This window comes from Poromitra crassiceps, assembly GCF_964638095.1.
Source record: "Poromitra crassiceps genome assembly, chromosome: 21".
Taxonomy (NCBI): Eukaryota; Metazoa; Chordata; class Actinopteri; order Beryciformes; family Melamphaidae; genus Poromitra; species Poromitra crassiceps.
The window spans coordinates 20837044-20848896 of NC_139638.1; the positions used below are offsets into that span (position 1 = coordinate 20837044).

An 11853-nucleotide genomic window follows, 5' to 3' on the forward strand; every position below is an offset into this window, starting at 1 on the left:
TGGAACTTTAGCTCTGGGCTAAACTTGTTAAAGGGATAGTTCAGATGTTTTGATGTGGGGTTGTATGAGGTTCTTTGCCGACAGTTCAGTGGACTACATGCGGTAGAATGCAGCCAGCGCGGTCCCAGTTTGGAGAAATGGAGACCAGCTGTGTCAGAGAAGTAGAGGTCTGAACAAGGTCAGAAGAAAAACGTAAAAAGAAAAGAAAAAGGAGGGGGAAGAAAGAAACAAAACGTATCCATATTCCATACTGCTCCCCTGCCATAATCCAAGTCTCCACAAGCCCTGAGATGCCAAGTTGACTTGAAAATATGCCATTTACTCCCTGTTTTTAACTGTAATCTGCACTGTAGCAGGTGGTGCAGCAGCACCTCACTTGTACTAGCTACTAGTACTTCCAGCCTCTGGCTACGTTTATTGTCACAGATGAGTCTAAACGCTTAATCGATTATTAAAAAAAGAAAAGCTGGCTATTAATTTTCTGTTGATCAACTAATGACCTAATGTCAACCATGATTCAAAAGAGATCAAGTAGTCGCGGTGTGACCACTCACTCTGTGTGAGTGAGCGGGGCTCTGTATTAGAGGGGGAGGACTGCGTTAGCGTCCTCTGCTCTGTCTGGTGATGAACAGAGCCACGGAGTGATTCATGGGCACCCCGCTCTTTTCACACAAGTGTCCTGGCTGCTGATAACGCCGGCGCAGCCCGTGAATGAAAATAGATGCTTTCAGGAATCCTATCTCAGTCTACAAACTCTCCGCTGACGCCATCACTGCTGCTGCTGTGCTGTCTACTAACTGCCTGGCTGCCTCTGCTCCGTGGTCACGAAAATGTAATCTATACGAACCCGACCTCAAAATAATGTCTCCCACCATGAATTCTAAAATGTGCAAAGGAACACAACCTATAAAATGGGCACAACTTGTGTCACAGCTGTTGTTGTTGTTTAGGCAACTAAAACAGCTTGGTTATGGTTAGGGTTGGTTAAAAAAAAAACTGAACACGTCGGACATGTCCGTCAAACACGACCCTCCGGTGTGAAAGACAAGAAGGATCGTTAGCGCAGGTCCACCCATCCCAACCCCCCCCCCCCACACACACACACACACACGTCACTTCCAGTTGAAATACACGGTCGTCCTAAGTGTCACAAAAAACGTGAAATACGTGACGGAAAAGGGAACAAAACGTGTCCGTGTACATGACTTGACAACGGGACTGCCAACACAAACTGCTGTGAAGATGGGAGTGGACTGACTGTCTGGCTGGCTGGCTGACTGACTGACTGGCTGGCTGGCTGGCTGTCTGCCTGTCAGACTAACCATCCAGTAATGGATCTGTTTGAATAAATTAAGCTGGGGGCCTTGGCTTTATAAATATCCACAGATCAGATCATTGTCTGCACTTCAGCTAAACAGCAGTTATCTTGTTGGTTAAGAAGATCCACCATTGGTACCTTTGCCCCACCCAGGCATCAAGCTGTCTCACTGGGATCTATCAGGTTTGGACTTTTCATTTGCAAAGCCTTCGTTTAGGTTCTTGTATGGCACACTGAAGCAGAGAACATGATGCTCTTCATGTTATCCAGTGTTGGGCAAGTTACTTTCAAAATGTAATATACTACATATTACTAGTTACTTTCATTTGAAAGTAATAAGTTACTTTACAATATTACTGTCTGTGTAGAGTAACTCGTTACTTATTACACTACTTTTGCATTACTTTCACCAAAATAACAGCAGCAGCAGAATGACATCGCCGCCCTGGAACCATCCTGAAAAATAATTTCAACCGTCTTGAAGTCAGCGTAAACTGTCCGAAATTCTAAATGTTATCCTTCTCCTTTGTTATTGTCATCTAGTGGTTATTTGCATAAGAACACACAATTTGATTAGGGAATGATTGTATCTTTATTTAAATATGTGCTCAGATTAAAAATAATGTAACTCAATTTGTAACTTGAGTTACTTGACAAAGTAACTGGTATAATATTACTGAAATCCTATGTTGTAATAAGTTATATTACTGAGTTACCGCTAAAAGTAATATATTACATGTAATATATTACTTTTGTAATGAGTTACCCCCAACACTTCTTAATAATTGCAACATACAAGTACTTATGCAACAGTCACAGTGAGCTTGAGGAGCATATCAGTTACAGTGGTGCTGCCTGCATCAGCTTCACACGGCCTGCAGGCACAACATGATGTGATTGTATCTGGGAGTCCTGAAGAGAAGAAGAGAGAAGCGAGCTGACCTCGCCCATAACACTCAGATCAGATGACCTCGCCCATAACACTCAGATCAGATGGGTTTACTTTTACACTTCACACAAGAGCCACCGTCAATCTGTTCAGGGTTTATCTGCCACCTTTAGCCGCTAGCACACAAACACACATTCAACCATGGCATTTTGAATACAGGTGCTTATAGTTACTGCTGTTTAGTGTTAAGCTCTAGTCTATTGATGTCTGCCCCGACATCACAGGAGAGTGTGTATATGTGTATATGTATATGTATATGTATATGTATATGTATATGTATATATATGTATGTATATGTATATGTATATGTATATGTATGTATATGTATGTATATGTATATGTATATGTATATGTATATGTATATGTATACCGGTATGTATATGTATATGTATATGTATATGTATATGTATATGTATATGTATATGTATATGTATATGTATGTATATGTGGGGCATGGGTGTCTGTTAATGTTCTAAAACAAAAGATGCATCACAGTCTATAGGTTTAAATAAGATGCAGCAGTAAAAGAAAAAGTAGCTCCTGCAGATCAGTTTCTTTAAAACAAGATCGAACATTATAGGACATTCTACTGTAGAATAACTTGCATAATAATATGCAAAGTGCTATGTTGATTGAAGCAATAATAAATTGTACCCCCCCCCCCCCCCCCAGGAATTGTAAACATTTTGCAGAACACTAAAAATCGGCACTCTTGGTTGATACTAAAATTATACTAAATTGACTCGAGGAGAGTGTGACATTTTGGCTGCACCAAAAGGCATGGCACTCTTACTTTGACAACAGATACAAAATAATTAGAAAATATAATATAATATATCTACCTCTCCAAATTTCAATAATAAAATAAAAAAATCTCTAAAACCTGCCATGTCCCAAAGTTCAGAGAAGATGTTGGAAGATTTCCATTCTGATTTTGACAGTACGGTACTGTCATACCACCTTGACTATTCCTTTTGCTCCCTCAGCTGGGTAGGTGTCGTGGCATGCAGAGCATCACATCACTTCACTTCACTGTAATAAATGTGTCTCACATCTTCAAGTGGAACTGAGAGAAAACAAGCTGCATAAGAGAATGAAGCTGATCATCAAATTAAAGAAGAAATGAAACGCCTGAAAGCATCATCGGTAAAGAGCCGTGCTGCAGAGATTGAATGAAAGCTAAATTTGTGACTTTGATAAAAGTTCTTAATTTCAAGCAACAACTAATGCACGTCTTACTTTCCTTTTAGATAACCTTTCACGAAGCATGTCCACCAGGCAGCAGTGGAGTCAGCTCCAACACCAGCTCCAACAGAGTAGCTGGCCTCTCCAGCTCCAGCTCCAACAGCGCACGCAGCAGCAACAGCAGCAGTGCATCCAGCTCTATGTCCAGCTACAGCATGCTTCTCCAGCAGTATCCAGCTCAACAGTGACTGCCCACTTTTTCCACTGCTCTGGTTCCAGGAAGTGTATGCCCCATTTATTTAAATTTTGGAAAATCCATAAATAAAGAATTTGATTTTGTTTTTTCCGAGTCAATTGTTTTATGGTCCCTCATGATTAACTTGGTTCCAGGCTTAAAGGGATACACCACTTTTTTTGGAAATTGAGCTCATTTGCCACATCCCCCCTACATATACCCAAGATACACCATGCCTTACCGGCACTGTCCGCTCAGTGTACAGTGAGCTACAGTCGTGAAGTTAGTAATTATCACCATAGAATGGAGGCTAATGGTACAGCTGTTAAAAATCTGCCAAAACACACATCTCACGGCGCCAAAATACATGTTGTGCTTCGGGTACTCACCACACGATGAAATGTTAATCCAAAATGCACATAATCTGTCTTTTTTGGAAGGAAAAGAGGTCGGCGGCCATGTTTGGAAAGTAGGGCCGGATACCTCTTTTCCTTCCAAAAAGACCAATTATGTGCATTTTGGATTAATATTTCATTATGTGGTGAGTACCCAAAGCACAACATGTATTTTGGCGCCGTGAGATGTGTGTTTTGGCAGATTTTTAACAGCTGTACCATTAGCCTCCATTCTATGGCGATAATTACTAACTTCACGACTGTAGCTCACTGTAAACTGAGCGGACAGTGCCGGTAAGGCATGGTGTATCTTGGTTATGTGGGGGGGATGTGGCAAATGAGTTAAACTTCCAAAAAAGTGGTGTATCCCTTTAAGGATTTTTTTCGAAACGTCTATGGGGAAAATGAATGGGGAATTCTCTTCTGGAAGCGGTGGTGGGCGATCTCTTTTGGGCTCTATAACAAGCTGCAGCTCCACCAGTGCACCCAGCTTCACCTCCAGCAAAGCACTCACCTCCAGCTAAGCCCTGAGCTTTGCACCCTGCTCAGCCTCTAGTCATTTCAAATACTGATAACCCGCTTCAACCTCTCATTCAGCTCTGAAACAGCCCCCCGACAGTCACAGCATCGCCAAGTTCTGCCAGCTAACTTCTCTGCCAGAACCCTGATGAACCAGATGACAACAGATGCCATTTGTATGTGGCTACCAATAACCTGAGAATGCTGTGCTGAGGGAGGTGGTGGAAAAGGCTAAAGTAATCCTACACCCATGTCCAAGGAAATACCTTTCAAACAAGTGGATAATAAAAATTCATATCCAAATCTCCACATTGGAGAGCCATCTTATCTAACAAATCTAATAAATCTAATGTTATTATGTCCACGGCACCTGCATTATAGGCCCAAAAAGCAAGAAAAATAAAAACAAGCGCAGGTTTGCAATAGCTGTGAGCACATGTGCTAATTTCCAAAATGCAGGATAGGGGCAGCCCACCCTACTCTGCCTCTGCCACCCTGCATTTTGAAATTACCCAATAGGCATGAACACAAACAGACACACACCTTTACACACACACACACACACACACACACACACACACACACACACACACTTGAGTGGACCTACCGACCGATCAACCAACCACCAACCACCCAACCACCCAACCACCAACCAACCAACAGAGTGACTTATAGATCTGCTGGTTGTAGCTAAAATCACGTACGTAGCACTGACGATCCCAGATCACACCCACCCACCACTGCATGGTAGGTAGGTAGAGATCCCCTTGCTCTCGAGCACAGCCAGCTCCAGCAGAGACAGAGGAAGTACCACCCGTGCTGCAATCCATCTCCTCCACCTCCAGCCAGCCAATTCCCCTACAGCCCCTCCTTACAGCAGCTGCTCCAACATAATCAATTCCAGACAGACCGTGCCAACCAACCAAGAGAGGGAAGCCCACACACTCACACTCAGCACAGGCCTGATCGCCCCATCCAGCTCCCTGTGGCACCACCAGGTGCACTGTACCACGAGAGGTCACATACCACCGTGTTGTTGGTACCTACTGTAAGAAAAACATTTGGACCTCAGATCTATGACATACAAGTCAGAATCATCTGCTACTCATGACCTCAGAGAAGTCCAGGATGGTTTGTCTAATGTGTTCCCACTGACAGTACAAAACCACCAGACACAAAAACAGTTTCTACCCACAGGCCATCGTTCTGATTAACACTTAAACCAACACTTAGCCTACGGTTATTCTGGAATAACTGTGCAGTGTGCACACACACATGATTTGATGTACGTTTATGAACTGTGCAATATCTGATTCAAAGCCTAATTCACATTGAATGGCATATAACAATATCTGGAAATGTGTATAAGCCTTTGTTTACAATCCTGTCGTGGCTTATTTATACATATACTGTACATGTACATATTTAAAAGAGAGACTTTACGCCACACTTATTGTATATACTGTAATAGTTACTGCAATTGTTTTTGCAAATGTTTAAATGTGTTTTAAACGTGCCTTGTCTGTTTTAACTTGTGCATACTTTTTTCTTCTTCTATGTGAGTACTTTGAGAGCAACGCAAACCGGAGTCAAATTCCTTGTATGTGTACCATTTGATAGTATAATGTGTACATACTTGGCCAATAAGGCTGATTCTGATTCTGATTGGGTACATGTACACATGCGATTCAACCCGTTCTGATGGACCAGCAGCCATCACCACTTATGATAATGGGATCATCGTTCTCTGAGTTAATGTTGCTTCTCATTGTGATTCTTGTTTAAACGTATGACAAACCACAAAGGTCGTTAAATTCTCCTTCAATCAATTGAGAGATATTTCGAACATTGGTTCCTTTTATCTCTGCAAGTATTTCATCTTCCACTTTGTCTTTTGTTTGCAGCTTCAATTGGAGCCACATTATGCAGTCAGGTTTAGGATTTATTTGTTTAATTATATTGATTCTTTTAAAGGCAATGCATGGCCCCAGTTGAGACTGAAGGCTCTCTAACTCCATGTGAGCACAGGCTTCAGGCAAGACATTGATGATTATATATATACAGGATGAAAACCAAAGGTGATCACGTTTTTTGCAAGTGGAGCCCCCAAAAGCCTTGTCGTTATTTTAAATAAAATACCTTGCTTTTGATATCTTCATCGTCTGTTTGCATTATTAGACATTGTTATCTGAGTTTATTATCTGAGTTTAAACTCACCAAGTGTGAGCAGCACAACTCAATCGAAAATTCGACTTCCAGTAGGTGCATGGCCAAAGATTACTTAATAAAAAAGGGAAAAAAGGCCATCACTCTCATGTCCTTTTCATCTTTTAATAACTCTGGGTCAGATCACCCTGACCCAGAAAGACGAAAAGGACATTGAGAGTGCTGGCGTTTTGCCAATATTATGAGTTTCCAATGTTGTGGCACTGTAGTTGCTATTTGTTAGCTGCTATCATTTATTTACACCATTTGTATTCCATTGGACAAACTCAAATCAAGAACATTTTCTTACATTTATTTTATTATTTTGTTTTTTTTTGCCACTAAGAGTAAATCCATGCCTGCTATTGCGGGCTGAGAATTCACCTTTAAACACAAATATGAAACACTACATTTGTCTGTATAAGTCTTTACTATTTCCGTGAGAGAATACAATAGAATGTGGAATGGGAAATATCTCATTGCTAACTCCAACCACAGTGAAGTATAGTAAACAAATATGAGCTGTTATTTCAGATCAATTAAAATTAATTTGCCAGATCTTCATCTTTAGAACTAGTCAAAAGTTTCTGCACAACAAATTCTAGCCAGCTGCCACCAATGACAAAATTAACAGTTAGAGTGTATGTGTGTGTGTGTGTGTGTGTGTGTGTGTGTGTGTGTGTGTGTGTGTTAGAGAGAGAGAGAGAGACAGATAACGAGCATGGCATTTGAACTATGATCTGATACCTTGTAATAGCCAAGAAACGCCCATGAAAGACAACCCCACTGAGAGACTTTTAGACTGAGACAAAAGCGTCTCCTTAGCAAAACCAGAGAGCTATATGAAGCCGTGCATGAGGCCTCTCTAAAAATCTATGAATAATGAATATTACTAACCTGCCATTAATCTTTAAGCAGCCACTGTGTACAAAGAATATGTTGGATATTGAATTTCAAATGCTCACACAGGGCAATACAAAGCCCACGTGAATAGTGGTGTCATTCATGGACTGTAGTTACGTCAGCTTTTTTTCATTATAAGATCAGATAGCGTGCGTTTTTTCGGTCATGAAAGGGAAGCGTGTGCCACGGCATATAAGGAAGCAATACAGGACAGTAATGAAATTTTATATTTATGCACTGCAACAGGGAGAGAGATTGCTACTGTAATTCCAGACTCTCGGAGCAGACAAAAACAGGATAAATTGAATTACAAAAAATGTCCTGCCCTTCAGTTCGAGAAACGGATTTAACTTTCAAGCTACAGTGACCTGTGAGGCAAAGAGCACCCGTGCAAATCTATCATTTATGTGGCCAACATTGTTAGCTGGCTGGAGGCAGTCGGCTATAACTGCACGGCATCGGTCCAGCGAGGAGGCAATCACCCTGCATAGGGTTCCTGCTTTACATTGGCCAGAGGACAAGGACTTCCTCTGAGAATACTCTGGAAAATGTCATGTGGTCGCTAACTTAACTAGATTCCCATTGCTGGGGGGGGGGGGGGGGGGCGGGGGGACTGCCTCTGTTACTCTGGTTATATATAAGACGTCACAAAATGACACAGTCTTTCAAGTCTCTGATCTTGTCTCAAGATCGACCCCTATACTCACAAAGTAGTTTTCAGCATATGCATGCAACCCATGCACTTCACAACACTGTTCATGAATAAATCAATAAATTATAACTGTTCAACAGGGACACATATCAGTGGATTTGGTTAGGTCACGGCCTTTAGTCATCTTTCAGAAGGGCTCTTACATCATCATTTCCAGGGACTGTTAAGCTCACTGACTGCTGGGTTCTAGCTACTACTAATCCTGGCCCACCTTCGTTGTACACACAGACACACGTGTGTGCGTGTGCGTGTGTGTGTGTGTGTGTGTGTGTGTGTGTGTGTGTGTGTGTGTGTGTGTGTGTGTGTGTGTGTGTGTGTGTGTGTGTGTGTGTGTGCGTGTGCGTGTGTGATTAAAAAACAAAAACAAAAATCGTACCAGGGAATCCACAGTTTTGGGGCTATGCTGTATTCTGCATTGCATTTTGTAACTGAAAGCATCATTTATGTATCCATATATACAAGCAATAAGGCAAAGTTGAACAATCATTGAGTGCTGCTGCTGCTGGGGGCAATAAACGCACCAGTAATCTAGGTTATAATAATTGAGACTGTTCTTCTGAATCAGCAGCGAAGCTGGAGGGAAAACGCCGGGTGCTGCTGCATGCGATGCTGCATGCCCAGGCGGATAGCGGTTCAGCACCACGGACAGCGTCGTGTTTAAAGGGAGAGGGAAACAACGTGCCCTAGCACGTTGCATGGAGAGATATAACAGAGAACGGGGTTGATTGTCCCGGTCAAGCTGTGCCAGGGGACACTGGTGCAATAGACAGGGCCAGATGACATGCTTAATTGGTGAAGTGTACTGTGAACTATGTAAACATGCAGCTTGTGGAGAACTAGTCCTGCGTGCACCTGCTCCAATTTGTTTACCATTTTGAGCACAATGTGTTGCACATACAAACATACGCTTCAAGTGAGTAGATAGGCTATAGGCTTATCATGAAAACACGATTATTTGCAAAGTCAGGTTCTTTCACCAAACAGTTTTAATTCTTATTTAGCTCAACATATTCTAGGCAATGCTTTGGTGCGTTTGGGACAATATGGCTATACAAGCTTGTCCGTGTGACAGAATGACAGGCCAACAAATAAATAGCCCAATAATTATGTCATAATGACATTTTAGTAGGCTGGTCTAATCATCATGTGGATGCCAAGGAAGCACGCCTTCTGCAGCCCCTTTGAAACCAATACATTCCACCACATTTCCTCAGCAGGGCAGCATCGTGAATATTTAATTTTGCCCAATAGATTATGAATAAATTAATCTTTGGGGGCATGTCTAGCTACTCTATAATCAAATCCGAGCAGCAATTTTCTCTCATTCATTCAAATATTTGGACAAATTGAAAATATGGCGGTTTCTTTGATGGGTTACCAACATTAATTTACCGCATTCTATGTTTTTTTTGTTTTTTTTTGCACTGATCGAGGCCCGTCGACTCATCCGCGCCGCCGCTATATAATGAAATGTTTACAACCGTGATGCTGCAATGGAACTGTCACGTTGTGCACAGACAGGTAGAGAAACCGCATATGTCGCAACAATGAAGACCTGACACACAGTGATGATGCTGTTATATGGTGTATCATAACGTGTCTATGTGTGTGTTTGTGCGTAATGTGTGTGTTGAAATCATGACATTCACCATCCTTTTTCCCAAGGACATACCGCGGATATCACCTTTTTGTAATGTGTATAGTCTCTCCAATACAATCAAATGCCGCAATACACATCTCACAGTCGCAAAGCACAGTTTGATAGTGGCGGTAATTGACTTAAATACAGGGGGGAGAGATTAGCGGTATGGCTTCGGGGCGCAAGGCAGTGCGTAATGTGTGTTGGTGGTGGTGGTGACAGAAGGTTATGTGTGAAAGTGTATAGGCTTGCGCACCTTAGGGTGACGGGAGGAGGGGTGGAAAAAGGGGGGGATATCAGCGGGTTGACTTAATTCCAGCCCTTACCTAAAATCGCTATATGGGTGGATGATCCAATATCCAGCCGTTTGGACCCTTTCTTGTTCTTTCTCCACCGCTTTCTGACTGCCGAACATACGCAGGGAGAACTTATTGACTCCAGGCTGCATCATAGCTCCAAACTGCCTCTGCATGAAGCCATAATGCGTGGACGCCGCGTCTATATCGTCAAACCCGACCATGGCCTCTTCCCCTCGTTCCCCCTTGAAGCCCACTGAGTTGCCTGCATGGTCTTTCATGTTCTGGCTCCCCATGTTATTTTTCTGTATCGAGTCTTGCCTCTGAAACACATTATTCCCGTCCGCCTTCTCCTCTTTGTTGCTGGAGAACGAGTTTGATTTAGCTTCCATGGTCGTTGTATTGTATTTTTGCTGCCCCCCGTTTTTTTTTCGGATCAAAACGTCCTAACTGTCTTCCTGTTCGGGGAGGACAGGAGGCTACAGCGCAGAACTCAAGAGGGACCCCGGCGCCGCGATCTCTCCTGTTTCATTTGTGATGTCCTTCAAAACTGCGCTCCGCTCCTCTCCTCTCTGGCTTCACTGCGCCTGCTGCCTGCTGCAAACTGAGCTGACAAGAGTGCCTGTGACTGAGGAACCCGCTGGATCAGGTTTCTTGGGTTACCGCCATCTACCGACCGTCCCGGGTTACCGTCCTAAAGCCTCTCTCTCTCTGCTGGCTGCTGTGCTGCTTGCTGCCTGGGCTCCTCTCACTTCGCACGGCACTGCGGTTTAACTGGCACATGCTCCTGCACCTTATTTCCATAATGTGGCTCATGATAGCCCCCTCCTCCTCCTCTGTGCTCTGCTCTCTCTCCTCCTCTGTCATCACTTTCTCACATGACAGGAAGAAGCCAAAACAAGCCCAAATCGAATACCATTAGTTGATTAAGATGTCTTGATGTCTGTCTGTCTTTCTTTCTTTCTTTCTTTCTTTCTTTCTTTCTTTCTTTCTTTCTTTCTTTCTTTCTTTCTTTCTTTTTTTTGTCTGTTTTTTTTAAAGGAGTGTGGGTCGATTGATACACTACTTCCGTGGTGGTGGCTGGCACCACGCGTGTTTACAACTAGAGGGTGACAGTGGTGTTTCACTCCTGTCCCATCCCACAAAAATACTCCCATCCCATATAGACGCTTTTAATTTGACAACATAAACATTCAAAATTGCCCCTAGCTTACTTCCTGTTACAATGTTTGCTAATGCAATAGCTGACAGGAAATAAGATAGGGTTCAAACTGTTCCCATAGCAACCCAATTACGTGAAAACCGTCTATACATAATAATGATTAAAAAAAAATCCTGCCCCATCCCAAGCCTGGTAGAATGACTCCCCTCCCATCTCACTTCAATTTTTTTCTTTTATTTTGCAATTACAATAAAATTAAATAATTTGTTGTAATACATCTGAATGTACCATTTAGTTTTGCAATAAATAATTTTTCAAGCAGTCATGTCATGTCA

At 42.5% G+C, this 11853-nt stretch overlaps 1 protein-coding gene across 1 annotated transcript in view; it reads right to left on the reverse strand.

Moving 5' to 3' along the window:
* hcn1 (hyperpolarization activated cyclic nucleotide-gated potassium channel 1) overlaps positions 1–10748 on the reverse strand; it is a gene marked incomplete at both ends in the record, with an annotated part of 138927 nt that extends 128179 nt beyond the window's left edge. The window contains one exon of the mRNA XM_083657806.1: positions 10387–10748. Within this exon, the coding sequence (XP_083513932.1) occupies positions 10387–10748 (362 nt within the window). The remainder of the gene's footprint in view (positions 1–10386) is intronic.
* Between the last annotated feature and the right edge of the window lie 1105 nt (positions 10749–11853).